The sequence below is a fragment of the Cicer arietinum genome, chromosome 6, assembly GCF_000331145.2.
Source record: "Cicer arietinum cultivar CDC Frontier isolate Library 1 chromosome 6, Cicar.CDCFrontier_v2.0, whole genome shotgun sequence".
NCBI classification, from domain to species: domain Eukaryota; kingdom Viridiplantae; phylum Streptophyta; class Magnoliopsida; order Fabales; family Fabaceae; genus Cicer; species Cicer arietinum.
The window spans coordinates 18,961,167-18,983,439 of record NC_021165.2 but is presented as its reverse complement, the minus strand read 5'-3'; the positions used below and the strand labels follow the sequence as shown (position 1 = coordinate 18,983,439).

The window sequence follows — 22,273 nt, the reverse complement described above, 5'->3', positions numbered from 1 at the left end:
AAAAAATTAATTTTTGATTTATGTTAAAGCTACTTTTTTTTAATTTATAATAAATTGGCTCCTCTCTTTTTAATAATTTGTATTTTTCTCTAATACTAATATTTTGTAAAACGGAATAAGTTATCAAACATGAGATATAAATAAAATGTCAAATTTATCCAGTGATGTTTTACCTTCTATTTTTTTGAGGAAATTAGTTTTAGCGGGATAAAATAATGAGCTATTGATTGATTAATAATAATTAAAACTATGTTTTTAATTATAACTATATTTTAATTAATTTATTAGATGTATTTATTATTGTTTTTTAAATATTCTTTATTAATAATACTAATTATTATATAATATAAAAAAGTCAAATTCAACAGTCCAAATATAAATATTATTTTAAGAATGTTAACACGTAAAATTAATATATTAGTCACCTTATCTGTTTTTTTTTAATCAGAGCGAATAAAACACAGGATGTTGATGATAAAGAATGAAGATAATAATTAACTAAATAGTACAGTTGTGCTTTATATTTAGTACTTCAAAGTTTTTCCAATATCAACTAGAAATTATATATCTGTCATGCACGGGGTAGTTATATCTATAAGTGTAATATTTAAATAATTTTTTAAAAACTGTATTAACTAAAAATAAAATGTATTTTATAAAAAAAATACAATGTTTAATATAATTCCTAAAAAAGAATTGAAAAGTTAGTTAAAATTTAACTAATTATTTAGTTACAATATTTATGGTGTTTATAATACACTCAAATCACTATATAATATTTGTTCCCATTTTTATTTAAAAGATATAAAAAAAACATTAAATTAAGTAGATTGATTAATGACAAACAAATATTTATCTCGTGTATGAGTTGTACATTTTAAAGGCTTATTCAGTGATTTTTATTTTAAAAAAACATGAAAAATATAAAACTAATTTTAACTATAGTAAAATATAATATTAATTTTAACTATTTACTGTGTGTAATATTTTTAAAATAAATATAAATTAATATATTATAATTATTTTTATTTTTATTCCATGTATCAACTGTATATTTTAACTTCTTTTTTAGTAATTGATTTTCATAAATAAAATACAAAAAATTAAAATGCGAAAACATTTTAATTATTGTTCTCAAAATTATGTTGTTGATATGGAAAAAAATATTAATTTAATAAATTCTTTAGAGATAATCATTTGTATCGTGTATGGTATTTATAATTAACTTAAATTAATATATTATAGTTATCCTCAATTTTTGAAAGAAATAAAAAAAAATTGATTAATTAATTAGTGAGAAATATTATGTCATATATACTTGAAAGACTTCTTTTGGTTACTGTTTTTTTAGAAAAACAATATAAAAAAATTAAATTGTGAAAAAAATCAAAAAATAGCATATTATAAATGTTCTCATTTTTCTATTAATAATATTAAAAAAAATATCACTGATTTTAACTAATTTTTTAATGATCAATATTTATCATTTTATGGTATTTTATACAAGAGTTTTTACATTTCAACCTTTACGTGTGTGATAATTCCTAAAAAGGAATTGAAAAGTCAAATTAGAAAAATAGTGTTTAAAGTATAACAATTTCAGAAAAAGAAAAAAATATTTCTCAAATTTTTTTTTAAAAAAAGAAACTATTGAAGTATTTTAATATATTTATCCAAAAATAAATTAGATCAATAAAACTTAGTTAAGTAAAAAAAAAAATATAAGAGAAGAAAAAAAAAATCAACATATTGATAAATGATGATGTGTGAAATAAATAAAAACACACGATATTGTAAATACTTGAAAAGGTGAATGATAAAAACAAAATTACAAATATAAAATATGCCACTAATTTGAGTGGAAATTTATGTACAAACTTAATTACTTTTTAATATTACGAAACCAGTTTCATATCTGTCCTAATACAGATTCAAAATATACACTTAAGTTTCTTATTAAATTGGATTCTTACATGGAAGGACATGGTTTTACCCTTTTAAAACAAAAAATCTGTTCCCTATTTTTCACTTCTAAGAAGGTGTGATGTCTATATAAGATAGGTACCAATCTTGGACTATCTTTTTCGGTTTATCTACCATGTAATAATAAGAACAGGTAAATCAATAGCCTACCAAAATATAATTGTTCTTGATATTATTTATAAGTAAAAGTTGGATAAAAAAAAGTTGATATATTGAGTACACTAACATTCTTTAATCAAATTCTACTTATAAATAAGACCCGTAAAATAAATCAAGATCACCAAATATTCAAGAGAATCTCTTAATATAAATGTAGTATCTATAAAAAGTTAGAATTTAAAATAATAAACAAATTAGTAAAAACTAAACATAAACTTGAAAAATACCAATTTTACAGAAATTAAAATTACATTATAAAAAAAAGTTTTCTGAATTTTCACTCCAACAACCACATCCTAAACCCCACAATTGAGAGAGAAAGAGAGACAGTCATTTTCCACGTAGAAGTAGAAGTCTTGTTTCTGTCACAGTCCAAGCTCCAAACTCTATATGCTAAGAAAAACAACTTCATGTGGAGGCAAAACCAACCATACGCCAAACAAATCCTTTAGTTTCATGCATATTTAAATTTCCACACTTTATTCCTCAACATCAACATGCCTCCTTCAAAACCAAGTCAATAGCCAAAACTTAAAAGTTGAAACAAACTAACAACAGGTTCCTTCTTAGTTTCATGTCTCTTTCTCTTTAGCAACCCTCTTCATTAAAGCATTCAAACCCCATTATATCCCTGTCCCAAATGCTAAGCAAGGTTAGGTGAAAGATAGCAACTTTAAGCGCACACAAAAAAACCCCTTTTCATAACAAAAACCTTACGTGGATTCTTAAAGTTCTAACCTGTTGTTGATCAGGTGGTGAATTTCCTAATCAAGAAAACTAGTACTACCCTTTGAAGAGGAGGAACTCATAGTGCTGTTGCTTCTGCTTTTCGTGTTGCGCAGCATCCTTGTCTTTGGACAAAATGTTGCTGCAGATATCACCAAGTCTGAGGCATGTCACTCTACTTCCAGGAAAAGGGTTGAGGGAATTTATCAAAGTGAGGATTGCTTCGAGGAGACTTTCTTATCGGATTCTCTTCTATTTGCTGTTGTTCTTCACTTTTCTTCTCCGGTTTGTGTTTGTTTTGACAGCAGTTGATGGCATAGATGGTGAAAACAAGTGCTCTACCATAGGTACATTATCATCTTCCCTCTCTCTCTCTCTCTCTCTCTCTTACACACACATGCACAAATTCAAACATACAATACAAACATGCATACACAGAAACACGTGAAAAGATGCAAATAATCAATATATCAAAGTATGTATGTATTGCAGAAAATAATGGTTACTGTTGCTGACCTTTGACTTAAATGTTCTGTGATTATTGTCTAATGTCGCTTCTATATAAATTAAAGGAAATCTTGAAACCATTAGATTCAGTGCATTAATCATCGTTTGTATTGTTTTTCAATTTTGGCCACTCTGTTATGATATCCATTAAACAAGATTATGAATTTCTACTGAGATTTTTGTAATATGTATCATGCATTGTCTATGTTTTGTAGGATTTTGTGTTGGGTAAATTTGATATGGTCCACTTATATTTTCTTTCTAACAATATATAAGGTTTGCTGCTGCTATGTTACATGGTTATATGGAAACTTGATATGGACTTTAATGTTCATAAAATACAAAAACAAAGGATCAATCCTAGCTCACTAATTTATGGTAGATGATATATTATTGGCCTCTTGAAGCAAGCACATGACATTCTTAAGTATAGAAATTAAAAAAAAAATTGCAGGTTGCCTAGGAATAAAACTGAGGCCAAAGATTTTGGGAAGAAAGCTTGAATCAACTGTAACATTCTTAACTCTTCTATTTATATTCATCAGCAACTGAATTCTTATAGTAACTTATTGAACTGAATTTTCTAATACTGGCTGAAAAACATTGGTTTCTGATAGGTCCCAGAAGAGATATATGGAATATTAGATCAACCCATTGGAAAAGATGAATTGGAGAGAAGATCTGATATTCCTCAGACTTTAGAAGAGTTCATGACTGAAATGAAGAAAGGCGGATATGATGCCAGAACATTCGCGATTAAACTACGAGAAATGGTACCATTCTCTCACTCTTCTGAATTGGAGGAAATTAGAAGATAAAAATACAATGCAAAAATAAAAAAGTTTTCCTAGTTCAAGTCTCATAATATCACTTAATTTTGATCATTTTCTTAGGTAACATTTATGGAACAAAGGACTAGGATGGCCAAAATCCAAGAATATTTATATCGTCATGTAGCATCAAGCAGCATACCTAAACAGCTTCATTGCCTTGACTTGAGGCTAGCGAATGAACACACCAACAATGCAGAAGCGCGCCTTCAGCTACCGTCTGCAGAACTTGTTCCTGCTCTTGTTGACAATTCTTACTTCCACTATGTTCTTGCCTCAGACAATGTGCTTGCAGCCTCTGTGGTAGCAAAATCACTTGTTCACAACAGTTTGCAGCCTGAGAGAGTTGTTCTACACATAATTACAGATAGAAAGACTTATTATCCAATGCAAGCTTGGTTTTCATTGCATACATTATCACCTGCTATAATTGAGGTCAAGGCATTGCACCATTTTGATTGGTTTACAAAGAGAAAAGTGCCTGTTCTGGAGGCAATGGAAAAAGATCAAAATGTGCGGTCGCGGTTTAGAGGAGGTTCATCAGCTATAGTTGCAAATACTATTGAGAAGCCGAAATTTATTGCAGCAAAACTGCAGGCACTTAGTCCCAAGTATAATTCAGTGATGAATCACATTCGAATACATCTTCCAGAGGTAATGGAGATAACAGTAGGAAGTAAGATCTTGTTTGGATAAACAACTTAGTTATTAAGCACTTACAGCATAAGCACTTATTATATAAATGCTATTTCTATAGTAAAAGATAAAATAAAGTCAAATTGATTTCATATAAACTATAAACTGTTTTCATAAGCTAGCATGCAGAACTTATGAACATGTCATAAGTTGTTTCAATAAGCTCTCCTAAACAGGTTCACGAGCGCTTATGCCAGTAGATAAACTCAAATAAGTCAATTCAAATAGTTTCTAGATATACTTCTGATAACTTAAGAGTTATGATTCATTAGCCTTTTGCCTGTGATGCTTACTGTCATTGTACATTTTTGGTAGTAGATGTTCCCCAGTCTTGACAAGGTGGTATTCCTCGACGACGACATTGTGGTACAAACTGATCTTTCACCTCTATGGGACATTGACATGAATGGAAAAGTCAATGGAGCAGTAGAAACATGCACTGGACAAGATAAATTTGTGATGTCAAAGAGGTTGAATAACTATTTGAACTTCTCCCACCCTCTAATATCCAAAAAATTTGATCCAAATGAATGTGCTTGGGCTTATGGCATGAACATTTTTGATCTGGAGGCTTGGAGGAAGACTAATATAAGCTATACATACCATTATTGGGTTGAACAGGTACACTAATCTATCATCCTACTATAATACTGTAAAGATAAATAGAAAAAAGTAAATTAGTATCTTATATGCTCAAAATTAAAATTTGACTTTCCACCAACAAGGTGTGAAACATGTCAATGATGCTTAGATCATTTAACTATTTGAGTGAGAGTTCGATCCTTGACCTGTGTGTATGGAAAAACATATGTCGGGAGAAGTCAATCATTTAAATGAATCTCAATTACCTCATGAGAATAGTCTTCACAGTTGCGCGCAAGGATACCCTGATATACCAAACCAAAAAAAATTGATTTTCCATGTTAGAGAAATATAATATAATAACAAACTATTTTTTACTATGCTTCATGCAGAATACAAAATCAGACTTGAGTTTGTGGCAGCTAGGGACATTACCTCCTGGATTAATAGCATTCCATGGTAATGTTCATACTATTGATCCTTTCTGGCACATGATGGGATTGGGATATCAGGAAAATACAAGTTTTGATGATGCTAAGAATGCTGGTGTTGTCCATTTCAATGGCAGGGCAAAGCCATGGCTAGATATAGCTTTTCGACAATTAAGGCCATTGTGGACCAAGTATGTTGACTTTTCAGATAACTTCATCAAGGGATGTCACATTAGGAGATCTTAACTTGGATTTTGAGAAAATGTGACCCTTTTGTATAGAAGGTGAAGAAAATGAGAGGATTTCCAAGTGCAAGTTCATCCATGACAAAAATGGCATGGCACGATTCTCCCTTGTTTTAATTTGCTTTTGAAGTATTCAGTTGAAATTTTCAAATTCTTTTTCTCTTCAATCCATATCTGTATTTGTAGATCATATATGTATAGAGAAATGCAGTTCTTTTGGGAAACAAAAATACAAGCTAGTGGCTTAAGAATAAGCTTTTTAGTAAGATGAAGAAATAAAAAGTTCTGAAAAAGGGACTATAGACTCACAGTCCTCATTCCGTTGCCTTTTAATTTATATATATCATATTAACAGCAAAGATTTCACTGTGTATTTGATAATTAAATAGCAGTATCCTGAAATCATATGACATGAAATTTCTTCATAAAAGTACATAGAATTTGCAAAGCTATACCATACCAATTAATCTCACTAATGAAGTAGATATCTGTAGAGATGCTTTTTTAAAATAACAAATCCTTGTTATTTTTATTATTGGGAAGAGTTAAACTCATGACTTTATCACTCCAATTCATACATCCTCTCCCAAATATATCTACCAATTAAATACTTTATTTATATTATATTCGCTCTTAACTCTCCAACAAAGATTATGATGTCATTTTTTAAAATTAAAAACCATTCAGCATAGCACCATCTCTTAGATACGTTGACACATCTAAATTTTAAATAAAAGGTAATGCAGGCTCAACTAACTTTTGTTTGTTACAACATCCAATGTAATATGTTGTTGAGGTAGCTCACAACCTCACAATAGTTCAAAAATATAAGTATCATTTGATACTATACCTACAGTGGGTGAGAATAGGGCATACCGATCAACATGAGCAGCTTAATTTATGTCAGACTCATGTCTGATTTTTCTTTTACACAAACAAATGTCAAAGCTTCTAAAAAAATATATTTAGTTAAAAATAGGCTAAATAGCACTTGTGGCCCCTTAACTTAACTTCAGTTAACGTTTTAGTTTTTTATCTTTTTTTTTTTCGATTTGATCCTTTATTTAATTTTAAGTGACAATTTGATCTTTTATATTTTGAAATGTCAACAATGTTATCCTTTTTTAACAAAAATTTAAAAAATTCATCAAAATTTTCAAACAAAACTCATAAAGTTAATTATATTATTCATATAAACTCATATTTTCAAATAAACTCATATTTTCATTCTTTATTTGATGTTGTTAGAGATGAAAATATGAGTTTATTTAAAGATTTAAGTTATGAATTTGATGAAATTTGCATTATATTGAGGATTATAATTAATATTATGGGTTTTGTTTAAAATTTTTGATGAATTTTTTGAATTTTTGCAAAAAAAAAAGGATAATATTATTTATATTTTAAAACATAAAAGATCAAATTATCACTTAAAATTAGAATAAAAGATCAAATCGGGAAGAAAAAAAAATAAAGAACTAAAACGTTAACTAAAATTAAGTTAAGGAACCACGGGTATTATTTAGTCTTAAATATAAGATACTACAAATTACATATTAAGTCATTTAGATCTATTAGACTCACCTATTTTTTTTACTACTATAACTATTACATTTTCTTTTGTTAGATATTCAACTTTTAATAATTTACGCATATTAATCTTATTTAGATTTTAATATATTTAAATGCATTACTATAAAATAGAATTGAAGTATAGTATGTATAAAATCATATTCTTCAAAATATCATGTTAAATATAAAAATATAACTTAATTTCATAAACAAATTAATTCATTAATCTATTTAAATATATATTTGATTACTTATTCAAAAATATTAAAATATTAAAAATATTAATATTAAAACTAATATTAAGACGACACTCATCCCTAAAAAGTCAAGTTTCGACATGTACTTTTTTTATAGGCCACACTCGGTCCTTACAAAGCATAACTCAACCTCCCATAGCTTTCACCATCCTTTCAACATCATGCCATATGTACTTCAACAATATAACCTTGCTACTCGCTACATATCTGCATTTCGTTCATTTGCTTACAAAGGAAAATATAGCTGCACCGAGTTTTAAAAAAAGACACAATTCCTCTTTTCCTTGATTGTTTAAACATTTGTCCTGGTAACAATGCATTCTTCTCCGTTTTGCAACCCTAAACCAAGAAAATGTTATCGTTTTCCTCACTTGATTATCTCATAACAATGTAGCAACCATTAAAACTGAACGAAGCTTATTAACATTTACACGAAAATACCAACATTAATCATAATATATAGTATTCATATGCCAAATACAGACAAAGCCACTGAATCCAGTTAGAATACTTAGAAAACTAACGAAACCAAGAAGGTATTGGTGATTGGATACAATCTTGAGCCAAAATGGAAGCCCAAACAATTGTACAGTGCCAGCTTAGGCAACTGGAGGACGAAGTACGTGATCCTGTGAGGTGTCCACTGCAGCAGGTGGCATAAATTGCCACATTGCAACTCCTGGATAACTAATAAAGGGTACCAACTTGTTGCCATGGGCTTGGCCTTGTGCAGCAAACGCAGCAGGGAGTGCAGTGGGGGTAGGCAAGAAACTAGGTTGTGCATTCATAGATTTCAGCTGCTGCTCCAACTTCTCTTTCTCTGCCTTGAGCCTCTGTTTCTCGTCACGAAGTTCATTCTTCTCAGCCTAAAAATTTAATTTTTAATACAGTTCATAGTATAAGTTTTTCATTCACCAATATGAAAAGGTAATAAGTTTAGGGCATTTACAACTCAAGGGATCTAGAATGCAGATCTCCCTTGTAAGTCATTCCATAAGCAAAAATACAAAAAAATAAAAACAGAATATACCTTTAACTCTTTAATCTTTTCTTGAAGACCCGTATTAGAGTCTTTCAACTTTTGGGCCTCACCCCTTAACTGGGTCACCATTCGGACAGCATCAATCAGGATAGCAGCCTTGTCTGTTTTGGCAGGCCTTCCAGGCTCCAAAATGGAGCCCAATTCAATAAACCTAAACATGTCCATTATATTAGGTACATGCCACAGCTACATATTTACACAAAACTGACAAGGAAAATAGGAAGACAGGGGAAGGTAGTCGCATAAAACATTTACTTGTCATTAAGTCTATCTCTACGCAACTTCTCCCGACAAGCCTTGGAGCTAGTAGCAGCACAGGACTCAGATCTAACCCTGCAACAAGAAATCGACAAGAGGATGAGGATATATATAATGTTGGGAAGTTGACCTAAAAAATTAAGAGAAAAACTTAATGGTATACTTGAGCAAGATAGCACAAGCAATGCAGTAGGACTTGTCATTTTGATCCTTTTATCATATTCAATTACACTAATAAGCCTCACCATATAAATTAAGTTGCATTTCCATTTGACTCAACTATGTGACTAGATATCTGTTAGTTAGCTGAAGCTCTCTCATTCATATAGCTAGCAAGTCTATTTAGATTACTCAAACAATTAAAACGGCCTTTTGGTTTCAGTCTCCAATCATTATTGTAGTATAAATAGAAAGAAAATGGAATAGATCAGAAAATCATCTAAAGATTCAAATAGCAAGTGCCAAGTAGTCCGCCACACAAGTAAAACAGAACATACTGGGAATTAAAGTGAATGAAAAGCTTCAGTTACGGAATAAGATTCCTTAGAACCTCAGCCAGCACATGTTGATTCTTTTTTTTTTTTTTTTTTTTGGTAAAGCAAAATCTATAGCTATTCAATTAATATGAAATTATTTTGTTCAATGAAAATGAAAGGGAAACAGAAAATTGTGTACCTCTTCTTGGAACCAGACTCTTTGAGACTGTCAGAATCCCCTAATGAGCCATCAATTTCAGCACTAGCAGCATAGTATTGCAAAAAAGAAAAGAAAGTGAGCAATTTATTGTTTTTCATCATGGGCGGGTGGGGGCAGATAAATTCATGGAGAGTAATAAATCTATAAATACCATCATACAAATTGTCTTTTTTTCCTATTTCGATATCAAGAAAATACTATTTTCTCTTTTCTATATATATAAAACATAGTGCAAATAGTACCAACACAAGGTGTACCCATGTTATAAGGAATGTGGGAATGTGCCCCAACTGACCCGTGAGTTTTTTCTTTTACTATAATACTAGTTGTGACTAGTTTTTCTCTTGAAGTTATCTACAATTTACCTCCACTTCCACTAATAAGGTTTATTAAGTCATTTAGATGGCACTAACTGCATTCAAACCACTACACGACTAAAATATTTGGTGTCTTCCGCTGTGACCATCAATTCATTTTCTGCTCCATTGCACAAACAAAAAGAACAGGGACTCGTCACAAATATAAAGTTCTGGAAAAACAAAAGTAATTGCCTACCAATGAAAAGGAATTGAAATATATGCTTTACAAGTTTACAGCGATAAATGATGCATTATTGAAAATGTTAATAAAAGTAGCAAACCATATACCATAGGTGTCTTAAGGAAACCCTTTCCTGAATTTTATATTAAATCTGCCATTTAGTCACTAAATTTCCCATATTCCCCCCAACTCCTGCATCAAAAATTGTCGAGGAACTTCAATATTTACTTGAATCTGATATAGTTTTTCTTTCCTCCATTCTCATGTCAAAACCTTTGGTCCATGCCTCAATGGAAAGTTGCTTTGTTGGAAATTAGAATAGAACAACCTGCCCCCTATCTCACTAGGTGGAATTGGCTAGATAGATCAGCCAATCAATTAGGCTGTAGCAGAAACCAAATTTTAGGTAAAACCATTAGAAAATGTTTTACTTAACAGTTTCTCCTGTAGCTCTCTTTGGTCTTCCTCTACCATCAATTCGAAAATCCTCTATTTGATCCGCTTTTCCAACTAAAGATTCTGTTAGCTTCTCAAATGAGACTAGATCAATTTATAAATGAGATTTTCCATCTTCTCCCAAATCTGTTCCTAAAGAAATTCCTCTCAAACCATGTATTCACCCATCCACCTCAACATTTTCATGTCTTGAACATTTCTTTCTAGTACTTGTTGGCACTTTCACTACCCCTAACATTCACTTCCATAGAGCATTACCAAACTAATACGTTAAAACAACCAGTAAGAGTTTTCTTAATGGATTTTCCATTTGCATAAGCAACACAAACATGGATAAAGTATTAGATGTATATTTATTTGTGCATTTGTATTACTTGTATTTCATTCATGTTTCTATTCAGTAGAATGGGCTTGAGCTCATAGTGGATCACAGACCATGCCTAAAACTAGCGAATTGATAGTATTGTACACTAGTAATTGGATTCTGTTAGTAACACTCATGTAACCAACTTTCTAAATCCAGCATTCAAAATATCGGTTTCAGATGCTCTCAATCCTTCTCTTCAATTTTCTTTATCTTATTACCGTTTCCCCTTATTTTATAAGTAATATAAAATCTAATTTCTAATAATCATAAATTCTATTATAGGGAAACTGGCAAGTCTGGAAACACATACTCTAGAGACAATCAAATCTAGAAGCATATATACAATGGAAGTTTTGCAATGAGAATTAAGCAATATGAAAGCTGAAGAATCAATTAACCATGTACAATTGAAATTTGAGAATATCCCAAGGCTTCCAAGCTAATTCTGACCACAAGTTCTACTAAACATTTATATACCCAACTTAATCAAGCAGAACAAATTACCTACCTATGACCATAGCAATTAAAAAATTACATTTATTCAGTGAACTAAGAAAACCTAATTATCAAATGAGGGAAAAAGGAAAAAATCAGAGAGCGTATAAAAAATAAAAAGAGAAAAGGCAGTTGATGAAATGATCTGTGAGTACCCGACATTGGAAGAAATATTGAAAGGGTGCGTAGGCCAGGTGAGGAGGGTTGAAGAGGGAACGGCGAAGGTGGGATCGGGAACTGGAATATCATCGATCAAACCGTAATCGAAAAGCCAATTGGTGTTTTCTCGGGAAACCATTTTGTGCCCTAGGTTCCCGGAATATTCGGGAATTTCTGGTTGTTTTGATTTTGGAAGACAACAAACAGCGAGTGGAGGTTTGGTAAGGTTGCTTGGTTAAAGAAACGAAAGAGAAAAGGAGGGGTTTTCTCTTTATTTATTTATTATTATTATTAATTTAATAATGTTGTTATTATTATTATTTTGTTTTTCTGGGAAATTGGGGAATCTGTGTGTGGGAGAGAAGAGAAGAGAAGGGGAGAATAGGATTGGATGGCAAGTGGTAAGTGGTGATGGTGATGATGATGATGATGATGCAATTCGTCCTCAACTTCAACGACAAAACAGTTTCGGGCTTGGGCTTACCCACACTAACTTTCACACCTTGCCTATGCTGCCTTTTTTCTTTTCTGTCTTTTTTGTCGATAAATATATGGTATGGTGCCTCTTTTTTGACTTTGAAGTTTAATCAAAAACATAATACTAGCATTTCTATAAATACTTTTAATTATTTATAAAGTAATTAATATTTATATTGAGATATTTTGTATGATAGAGTGAGGAGTAGAGTAGACATGACAACTCGGATAGATTTTGCCTCTTCACTCCGCAATTGACTACTTTCGTTTCTTAGCGGATATGAAATTTAGACACTTATTATTATCGATAACACGGAGTTTAAACACTCATTTATATATATAAAATTATAAATTTAAAATCATATTTATTATAATTAATATAATAAATAATTATTATAAGACATTAATAAAATTAAAAAATATTTTATATAGACATGAGATTATAATTTTTAATATTTAAAAAGAATATGTATTATATTCAATATGTAAATGTATATAAAATTTAAAAGTTATAATAATATTACTAGCGGAACGAATCCAGATGCGGGGGTGGGATGGATATCAACACCTCAAACTCGTCCCCGCTTCCGAATTTTAATTTTGAAGAAAACTCACATCATCACCCACACCCAATGAAAGCAAAGTTTCTCCTTTCAAATCAAGACGAGAATTCGAGTGTGTACACAGGTGCAGATTATGTTGTCATCTTTATTGAATGACGATGTTAAACAGTAGTGACTTTTATCACAGTTTTAGATATTCATCTGCAAATACTTCAACAATTAAATAAGAATTATTTTTTAAAAATATATAAATATTTAGTCATTATATCATTTAAGACATATAGTGACTAAATAAGGTCGTTGGTTAATTACAGATAAAGTCGTTGGAATGATCTTATTAAATAACGGTTGACGCGTTGCTCATAAGCTAATGATGATTTAGGCCTTTTATGATGCACTTAGTAGAATTTGGCCATGGTCGTGATATTGAGTCCAAACAATATGCATCGGTGATATTTTTGACAAAGATGTCAACATATCATTCATCAAAAGTGTCATCATATCGACAACATAAATTGAACACACAATTTTGTAGAATGTGAATATCATGATCCAACTTTTTACCAACGAAACCAATTTGTATTGACAACTATTCAATCTATTTCATAAAATGAACACCATGGTGCTATAACCTTGGAGCCCTAATTGAAGATGGTTGGGAAGAAAAGATAAATCACAAATGAAATGAGTACCATCTTTTTTATAAGTTATTGCCACAATATTTAGATAAATATTTATATATCTATAAAAAGAGTAGGTATCAATAACTTTAGATAAAATTAATTCAAAATTAAATTTTACTTAAAAAATAATTAAATATAAAAAATGATGTAGCATCGAGTGGTAAAATGTTACGTACTATATTCAACAAAATTTTAAGAGAAAATTCACCAAGTAGTTAATTTAAAAAATTTACCATATTTTGGGAGAGCATACAAATGATCGGAAATTTAAATGATGGGAACCGTGTAATGGGTGTTTTTTCCATGTTATTTTTTTTAAGCTCTATACTCCTATTTATTTTATGTTAGTTATATTACAAAATAATTATTTATAAAATAAAATAAAATAATTTTTTTATCTTAAAATAGATGATAAATTCAATCTAACAATACTAATATTTGTCAATTGAACTAAAATTTTAAGACAAAAATATTATTTAAATTTATTTTTATAACTCTCATTTGTTACACAACCTATTCTTATAATCCAACCCAAGTATTTTGATTTTTCTCTTCATTAGATTTCCTATGACGTTTTCCTGTAACCGTGCAAAATACATCATTGATAACTAATGCACAAGTTTTTTAATTTACCAGAAGTTTCTTTTTGGTCCACAATTGTACACAAAAATGATAATAAGAACGAGACATCGAAAGAAAGTTACTGAAAAATGTTGTATTGATCTAACCTCTAAGTATAAGGCAAGTTATGTTTGATATGATACGACCGCAAATAATATTTTAAGAGACAAATAGCATTATATTATATATAGAAATAAAATAATAATAATAATAAATAAAAAACACGGGTAATTTGATATATGGTAAAAGACATATATACAATTTGATGATTTGCGAGTTTAATCTCTTAAATATTATTAAAGAGAAATAAATATAAATTTTTTTGTTCACTCTACATTGCTACGTTTAACTTAAACATCTCTTTTCACCTTAAATTTCTAACATAAAAAAACCTTTAAAACAAATACCCTTTTAAATTTTAACAATACATCAACTTCACAACTTGTCACTTCACATCCACACCAAACATAAGTTTACAAATAATAAAAAAATCAACACCAGTTCTCTTGGAATATATATTATTTTACACATGAAATAAATAATATTTTAAAATTTAAATTGAAAAAAATACTTTTAAGTCTTATTTACAGCTCTGGCAAATTCTGTTCAGTAGAATGATTTGGAGAAAGAACGAGTTTTTGGTGAATAAAATGATCCAACCTTTTCCTTATTTCATTTGGATTTGCACCAACAGCTTTATCCACTGGAGTTCTTCCACTCATCAATAAAAAGGTAGGCATGGCTTTGATTTCCATCTTGGAGGCTACTTCCTAGATAGAGTCACCCAAAGCATACAACAGTCCAACAATTAAAAGGTGGCTAAGAGAATTATCAATGCAAAGTGATAAACAGCAATCATGCATCAAAGTTTGTCCCTAACAAACCACATAAAGAGAATTACATAAGATATTGTTATTATAGGTCACATTTTAATGTCACTTGATTAAATTTATGGCCAATAATGCTACTATTTTAATTTTGCTTCAAACCCTACATGAATATTTTTATTTAGATTAGTTTAGAAATAATCCTATATATATAAACACAAGTTACACAATCTTATCCATAAAGTGTTAATTCAGTGGTAAATAGTCCACCTTATAACCTTAAATGAAGAAATTTAATTTTTTTTAAGAAATAGTAGTAAAATAACCATTAATATTATTTTGTTTTTGAAATTATGATGCCACTTTTTTTTATAAAGCCACTTTGATTAATGATCATTTTGCCATCCCCATTTTTTTTCTAAAATATAGAAGCACATCCCTCAAAGTTGGGTTTGGAATCTAAAATAAACAGTTTCATCCACAAGAGCTCTTCCACTAAACAAAAAAAAAGCTGGAATATTGGCTTTGATTTACAACTAGGAGGCAATTAAACCAGAAAATTCACATTTCAAAGAAAAAAAAAGGGTGGTTAAAAGAATAATACATAGTGATACTTAGCATTTATGCATAGAATTTGTCCCTTGAAACCCCCCAAAAAGGATGACAAAAGGATATTATTAGAGGCCACATATTTATATACAAAGTTAATAATGCAATTATTATAAGTTAAAGGCTCAAAACCAGTCTTAGTGACACCATGCTTTTGCTTGCTGATACAAACACAGTCCATATGAGCCCAAAGTGAGGTTTGGAATCAGAAAATAAACAAATTGGAAATATTTGATAGCATTACATATGCTGCAAATTAGAGGCTCCAAAATAGAAATTGATGAATTGAAAATCTCATAGATATTATGTGGCATATGGACTAAATAGTTTTTGAGATTACTTTTGAGACATTTTCGATATAAAATATTTTACACAGTAAATAAATAACAGCTAATTATATGTGTGATTTTAGAAGTAGTTACGACAAAAGTCAAATGTTGTTAATGATTTGACAATTATGATTGATTGTCCTAAGTAAAAAATATTTACAATGACAGTGTATATAAACACAAAAAGTACCTTAACTTCGTCCACATCCACCTTAAGAAAGATGACATCTTGATAGGTGGATGCCATTTCTTCAAAGAAAGGGTTCATAGCTATAGATGGCATGCACCAATAAGCAGAGAAATGAACCATAACCTGCAAATATTTTATGAGCAAAATAAGAAAACTATTAATACACCTTTTCTAATAATATGTATATTCACCCTTAATGCTATCTGAAGCTGAAACCATAACATAACTAACCAATTATTATAATTTTACATGCAAACTGATTAATAAATAAATTGTATGAGACTTACAAGACATCCTTTATTGGTAGCTTCAATGATGTAGTGTTCCCATGATTCCCTTGAGTCAATTTCCACAACCTTGGACTTTTTGTTCCCACCCATTTTTTTTCTGCTTCTTCAAAAAGGGTGTTCTGTACATATACACACTTATGAAGGAAATGTGAGAGTCCTACATAAACTATACTGTAGAAAAAATGCTGATTATTTTCTTATAAATAAAACATCAATTGAATTGACATATATAACGAATCTTATCTAGCCGGGGCCATTATGTTAGCCAATTCTTTGACCATGCTCATGTGGTTCATGCAGAAAATTAAGTTAGAGTTAGACTAACACTTTTATCATCTATTCGTAATAATTAGAAGAAAATAACAAAATAATGTTGTCAAATTAAATAACACATCTTGCTAGTTGTCAGCTTTGTCCAGTGACTCATGTTATGTTATGTTGACATTCAAAAACACACTACAAATTGGCAACTTCTAGTTTCATGTCAGATTTGTTATTTTGTATTATAGAGAATGGACCATATATACCTTTTTGGTGTGTTTTCTTTTTCACTTGGTTCAAAATTTGGGGTTATCTTTATTCCTTTGTTGATATATATGATAGGAGCCAGTGATAAGCAAAGAATCTATTATATAGTATTTTTCACTTTTGGTAGGCTAAAACTGTCCACAAAATCTTGAACCTTAAGGTTTCTCATTCTTACGAGGAACTAACAGTTTTAGATAAAGATCATATCTCGTGTCATTTTAGATAGAGTCAAAATCTATTGATTTCCTATGAGTCATGATTGCCATGTAGACCAATTTGCATTGTGTAGGCCATCCTTGTTTGTGTTTGGATCTGCATATATCATATCATTATACTATAAATCAACCTTATCCATACCCTTTCAAAGTTGGAACTAGTAAGCATGGTTAAGCTTATCAGCTAATTATTATGAATAAAGTGTATTTAATTTGCACGTCAATTGAGAGTTTTGGTTAACATGCTATTGCTATGTCTTGCTCTAGCAATATTTGTAAGTTCTTTGGTATACAAAGTCAAAGTTTTACATTGCGGTTCCAATTGTATAATCATGTAACTCTTGTGATATTGTTGTGCACACATTTACTACCATGATGTGATTGCGAAGATCCAAAATATTTATTATTACTAATTCAACTGTGGTTATGATCTATATTTAAAATTGAAGAAATCACAATTTAAAAGGAACTGTGATGTGATTTTTTTTTCTTTCTAAGTTTTTTATAGGTTTCATTTAATAGAGGTAAGTGTGCCGACACTAAATATAGATATCTCACCTAACAAAATATTATTCATGTTAGTTAATAATATCATAACTTATAACTCGAAGAAAAAAAATTACCAAGTTGAATTTTATATATATAAACTAGGAGTTGCCATTCTATAATGTCAAAGGTGTATATGAATGACATTAAATTTTAATATTAAATAAATATCTAAGACATGTTTTTTAATTCAATTTGAGTTATTTTAATTTTCTGCTTAACTGTGACCTTATCCAATCAATCATTGGCACTGACATTCTAAAATCTTTCTAGGACTAGTCTTTCTTGAAATCTAATACATATTTTTTGAAGATCCTTGGATTTGGATAATTTGAGAATGAATTGATTTTTCCCCCCACACATTGCAAGGAAGAAAAGTCTACCTCAAACATAAAAAATCATGCCATCATGAACAGAGTCATTTCACTTTTTCTATAATCAGAAACAATTTCCTTTTCCATTTATATATATAAGAGTAATGTTGTAAAAATAAATACATAAGATTAAGCAGAATAACAAACTAAACTACTACAAGGGGTATTCAACTAAATGCAATGCTCAATTACTTTCACTATACAAGCTACATGCCGTTGTTAGAATCAAACTCTTTTTCATTTTTTATTATAGTACTCACTCACTCTGTCACTTGATTGCCACAAATGGTTAAAAAAATATACATCTTTGTTTCTGAAGATCAGAAATAGCTCAAACGAGAGTCTGTCGCACGACCATTGGTCTGGCGACGAGGTGTTCCAATCTCACAAGCATTTACTCTCGAAGCAAACCTAAGTGAGCATAGTGACTCGCTAACCGAAGAAGGATCGGGTGAAATGTTTACAAACATTAGTGTCTTGGAGTCTCCACCTAGACAAGGCTGTTCAATCATAATTATATTCAAGGTGTTAGATCGCGTTAAATTATTCAAAGACAGATAACAAAGAAATCATCAATGTAATGTAAAATTTAAGAAATGCCATGTAAAAGAGAGAATAAGAATTACTTGGAGCAGATATGTAAGCTTTGAGTTCCTGAATGGCACATGATCTTCCTTCTTGGCCAAGGCAAATATGACATCACTCAATGATGACAAGCTTCTATTGATTGCCTGATCTCAAATGAAAAGTGAAGTTAAACTATTTTGAAATTAAAATAAGCTCAAATGGAAAAGGGCTAGAACAGCTGCCACGGTTACAAAAAACGCAACAAAGAACACCCAAAATTTAATCACAATGTTCAGCCAATAGTCTCAATGTCTATTATGATTCAAGTTTAGGGTTGAAGATTACAACTTGTGTTTAAATATCCAGTTTATATACGAGATTACCCTTGAGCCGCATTGCAGGGGGCAGTCGCTCTCGGCTAGCTCAAGCGACCTGCCCACTTATCACTAACTATGGGTCTACCCAACAAAAAGGAAACATCATGGCTTTGCATACCTGAGTTTCTTTCAACCGGTCACCTGTTGAACCACTCTTCGAAAGACGCTCGCTACCAGCAAGGTCAATTAGATTCAGAACACCTTGTACTTGTTGATCAGTGCTCTACCAGAAAAATAAAATAAGTTTCGTCATGAATTCACGATGCAAGTCATTGCAACTGTGGAAAATTGAGATGGGAATGGACAATAGATATAAAATAATTTTTTACTATTATCTTAAGAGAAACATCAATACCTCATTTACACCGTATATTCGTAGAGTGAACACAAAATGACTTCTTGATGATTGTTCATTCATCTGAGTTTTTCCCACAGATCTAAAAGGAAATAACTAAAATAATCAATACAATTAAATTTGACATAAAAAATTGAAATACTTGGCAATTAAACAAAATGGACAATGGACAATGGACAATTTGACAATCTGATTGCCAAGTAAACAAAATGGACAATTTGACATATTTCTGATGAACTTGCCAACATTTTGTTTCATCAGAAATATGTCAAATTGTCCATTTCTCATAACCATTTCAATGCAATAAAAATATATCTTCTCAAAACGTAGCTATCTAATTCCAGCCTTAGAATGGCAAGTTCATTTGATGTGTCTTAACAATAGTTACCTGCTATTTGCAGCTTGATTTAAAAGAAACGCGACTTCTTTCGCACTCTGAACATCCACTACTGTAAGATCAGAAACTTGTGTATTTCCACTTGCATCATGTTTGATTGTATATTGCTTTCCAGGAGTACCATTTTCCAGGCGTGTTGTATCCGACGAGGATCTATGTGTAGGTATCAGATCACGAATGGTTTCATTGTATATTTCCAACATTGACACCTACAAATAATGTAACAAAAGTATTCTCCCATCATGTTCATAAAAGTTGTTTACATGACATTGCAATAACGTGGTAAAGTATGAAGAGAGTACTTTATGTTACCTGCATCTCGTATTTCCATCCTTGAGGTTGCTGAGACTGTTTTGTTTGAAATATTTGTTCTAACGAACGAGGTATCAATCCCTTTTCTTCCGGATGTCCAGGTCTTCCCATCATTGTATAGGTTTTCCCTGATCCTGTTTGACCATAGGCGAAGATGCAAACCTGAAAACGAAACATCGTCATATTTCAAAAGAAATCCCAATGGTTAACGTTTATGTATACATATTGATTTCAAAACATGCATATTTGAAAACAAAACTCATGAAAAAACATTAGTGTTTGATCTTTCAATTACCTTATAACCATCAAGAGCACTTTGTACAAGTTGTGAAATTTCTACAAAAACTTCTTCTTGTGATGTCTCTGGTATAAAAACTTTATCAAATGTAAAAGAATGTTTCTGGCCTAAGAACAAAACAGGAGTTACATGAGTTGGCAATTTATAAAATGATGACTAAAACAATCATCATAGAAAAATAATAAGTATACTTTCAAATACATGATCACAAGAGATAATACCATTTTGGGTTAGGTCAATTGCTCTTCCAGAAGCTTCCATCAATGTTGGATAACTGAATATCTTTCCTTCTGTGCTACGACTTTCATCAGCCAACAAAGGCCTCACCCGACAGAATACGCGGATGTTCCCTTTTAACTCCTGTTAACATTGAGTTTAATAAGGTTTCAATTTTCTTATAATCAACAAATCTTTTGGATCAATGAATTACCAAAATGGTATTGTGTAATTTTTTCCTCAGCCTTTCCCCTTCTATAAGTTTGTATTCTGCATCTTCCAAGCGTCTTTGCAACTCATCAACAAACTTTTGTTGCCCTTCAAATTCTGTCCTTGTCTCATATACAGATATATCAGACACCTAACAAGGAACATAAGCAATTAACATGATAATCATAATAATGCATATGTTGAATAAATATCCTAAGCTGTTAGGTATAGGTCCATGAACATTTCTATATCTTACAAAGTGGTTATTATATCCAATAATATGCAACATTTTTGTCAAAAAAATGTCTTTATTACCTGCAGTTTCTTCTCTGCAGCTGCTAACTGTTCTTTCAATGCCTTTAGTTGATTACCTTTCAAAGAACATTTTTCCTGTAAAAGAGCCTCATTCAATCACAACTCTAATGATAGAAGGACATGATATTTAATACGAATGAAATCAAGTATAGAAACCAACCTCCAGCTCATTTGCTTTTAATGTCAAGTTGTCCAATTCAATGCAGGAGGTTTCTCTAGATTCTTTTAATTGCACGAATTCAGCATTTAAATTTTCCGCTTGAGATAATTGACGGTCTCGGTCATCTCTTACTTGTTGCAACTCTCCTCTAAGAGAAGCAACTTCACTAGCAAGAGCATCCTTCTGTTTTGTGGCCTCTTCTTGAGAAGACTATTACAAGAACCAAGGAAACTAGGTAATATACCGGACCGGTTGCATGAATAAGAAGAAAAAAAAAAGATAGAACATACAGAACAAACAATCAAGTTCAGTAACTAAGGTCACAAAATTGTGTAAAACATAATAGTGACAAATCCAAAACTCACAACCATTTATGCCTAAAATTTATTATTTAATATAAAAAAAGTGTGCTTATGAAAAGCCTTTTTATGTATCTATTAATTATTTATGCCTTCTTGAATTTCATTTGAAAACGTGCATACGTGAAACCAAACTTACAATGGATAGAGTAAGTTGACCCCTTAACATAGAGATGTTCTCTGCTACATTAGCCTTCTCTTTCTCTACACGTTTGAGTTCATCTTCAACTGATGAAAGCTCTGTATGAAGTTTTCCATTGTACTGTTGTAAACTTGTTATGTATTCTTGTAACCGCTTATACATGTCATTGAGCGATGATATCTGCAGCAATTCAAATGAAGACATTTATTTATTAGTATAATTCCGTTAATGATCGGAAAAAAGTGCAAAATAATTCATTGAACTAGAATTATATTGTTATTTTACCTTCTGATTTGCACTTTGAATCTCTCG

The 22,273-nt window shown here is 30.6% G+C and overlaps 4 protein-coding genes across 9 annotated transcripts in view; 1 reads left to right on the top strand and 3 right to left on the bottom strand.

Moving 5' to 3' along the window:
- The first annotated feature begins 2,561 nt into the window (after positions 1-2,561).
- On the top strand, positions 2,562-6,525 carry LOC101489109 (probable galacturonosyltransferase 12). Of its 2 annotated transcripts, none has more exons than XM_027335468.2 (6): positions 2,562-3,215; positions 3,809-3,885; positions 3,993-4,148; positions 4,269-4,859; positions 5,220-5,522; positions 5,876-6,525. In XM_027335468.2, the coding sequence occupies exons 1-6, from the start codon at positions 3,005-3,007 to the stop codon at positions 6,158-6,160; spliced, it is 1,623 nt and encodes a 540-aa protein (XP_027191269.1). In that variant the 5' UTR covers positions 2,562-3,004; the 3' UTR covers positions 6,161-6,525. The 2 variants fall into 2 exon arrangements, with proteins under 2 accessions (XP_027191269.1, XP_004505434.1); XM_004505377.4 differs by having other exon boundaries at positions 2,565-3,215; positions 3,830-3,885.
- A 1,863-nt stretch (positions 6,526-8,388) lies between these two features.
- LOC101488781 (transcription factor ILR3-like) lies at positions 8,389-12,423 on the bottom strand. The gene is made up of 5 exons (XM_004505376.4): positions 11,998-12,423; positions 9,964-10,026; positions 9,286-9,363; positions 9,019-9,181; positions 8,389-8,854 (listed from the first exon to the last, which is right to left on the bottom strand). The coding sequence occupies exons 1-5, from the start codon at positions 12,138-12,140 to the stop codon at positions 8,588-8,590; spliced, it is 714 nt and encodes a 237-aa protein (XP_004505433.1). The 5' UTR covers positions 12,141-12,423; the 3' UTR covers positions 8,389-8,587.
- Positions 12,424-14,738: 2,315 nt separating this feature from the next.
- Positions 14,739-17,276, bottom strand: LOC101514936 (thioredoxin-like protein CXXS1). Of its 5 annotated transcripts, none has more exons than XM_004505373.4 (4): positions 17,118-17,276; positions 16,588-16,709; positions 16,301-16,423; positions 14,739-15,115 (listed from the first exon to the last, which is right to left on the bottom strand). In XM_004505373.4, exons 2-4 carry the CDS (start codon positions 16,678-16,680, stop codon positions 14,930-14,932), a joined length of 402 nt encoding a protein of 133 aa, XP_004505430.1. In that variant the 5' UTR covers positions 16,681-16,709; positions 17,118-17,276; the 3' UTR covers positions 14,739-14,929. The 5 variants fall into 5 exon arrangements, with proteins under 5 accessions (XP_004505430.1, XP_004505429.1, XP_012572614.1 ...); XM_004505372.4 differs by having other exon boundaries at positions 16,588-16,724; positions 17,118-17,273; XM_012717160.3 differs by having other exon boundaries at positions 16,588-16,756; positions 17,118-17,267.
- Positions 17,277-18,306: 1,030 nt separating this feature from the next.
- Positions 18,307-22,273, bottom strand: part of LOC101502045 (kinesin-like protein KIN-14N) — a 6,181-nt gene continuing 2,214 nt past the window's right edge. The window contains exons 6-18 of the mRNA XM_004505416.4: positions 22,247-22,267; positions 21,959-22,141; positions 21,461-21,670; positions 21,301-21,375; positions 20,990-21,136; positions 20,781-20,919; positions 20,557-20,666; positions 20,262-20,423; positions 19,941-20,158; positions 19,553-19,634; positions 19,316-19,420; positions 18,880-18,984; positions 18,307-18,753 (exon numbers count right to left, since the gene is read on the bottom strand). Of these exons, the coding sequence (XP_004505473.1) occupies positions 18,574-18,753; positions 18,880-18,984; positions 19,316-19,420; positions 19,553-19,634; positions 19,941-20,158; positions 20,262-20,423; positions 20,557-20,666; positions 20,781-20,919; positions 20,990-21,136; positions 21,301-21,375; positions 21,461-21,670; positions 21,959-22,141; positions 22,247-22,267 (1,737 nt within the window). The 3' untranslated portion in view covers positions 18,307-18,573. The remainder of the gene's footprint in view (positions 18,754-18,879; positions 18,985-19,315; positions 19,421-19,552; positions 19,635-19,940; positions 20,159-20,261; positions 20,424-20,556; positions 20,667-20,780; positions 20,920-20,989; positions 21,137-21,300; positions 21,376-21,460; positions 21,671-21,958; positions 22,142-22,246; positions 22,268-22,273) is intronic.

Bases quoted from the DNA above. Each gene is read 5' to 3' on its own strand.
- LOC101489109 (XM_027335468.2), top strand. From the start codon at position 3,005: ATGTTGCTGCAGATATCACCAAGTCTGAGGCATGTCACTCTACTTCCA. The intron at 3,886-3,992 runs GTAACATTCTTA...GGTTTCTGATAG, and splicing joins GAAGAAAGCTTGAATCAACT to GTCCCAGAAGAGATATATGG. The intron at 4,860-5,219 runs GTAATGGAGATA...TTTTGGTAGTAG, and splicing joins TTCGAATACATCTTCCAGAG to ATGTTCCCCAGTCTTGACAA.
- LOC101488781 (XM_004505376.4), bottom strand. From the start codon at position 12,140: ATGGTTTCCCGAGAAAACACCAATTGGCTTTTCGATTACGGTTTGATC. The intron at 9,182-9,285 runs GTAAATGTTTTA...GGACATGTTTAG, and splicing joins AGAGATAGACTTAATGACAA to GTTTATTGAATTGGGCTCCA. The intron at 8,855-9,018 runs GTATATTCTGTT...TTAAATTTTTAG, and splicing joins AAAAGATTAAAGAGTTAAAG to GCTGAGAAGAATGAACTTCG.
- LOC101514936 (XM_004505373.4), bottom strand. From the start codon at position 16,680: ATGGGTGGGAACAAAAAGTCCAAGGTTGTGGAAATTGACTCAAGGGAA. The intron at 16,424-16,587 runs GTAAGTCTCATA...AAATATTTGCAG, and splicing joins CTACCAATAAAGGATGTCTT to GTTATGGTTCATTTCTCTGC. The intron at 15,116-16,300 runs GTACTTTTTGTG...GACTCTATCTAG, and splicing joins TGGATGTGGACGAAGTTAAG to GAAGTAGCCTCCAAGATGGA.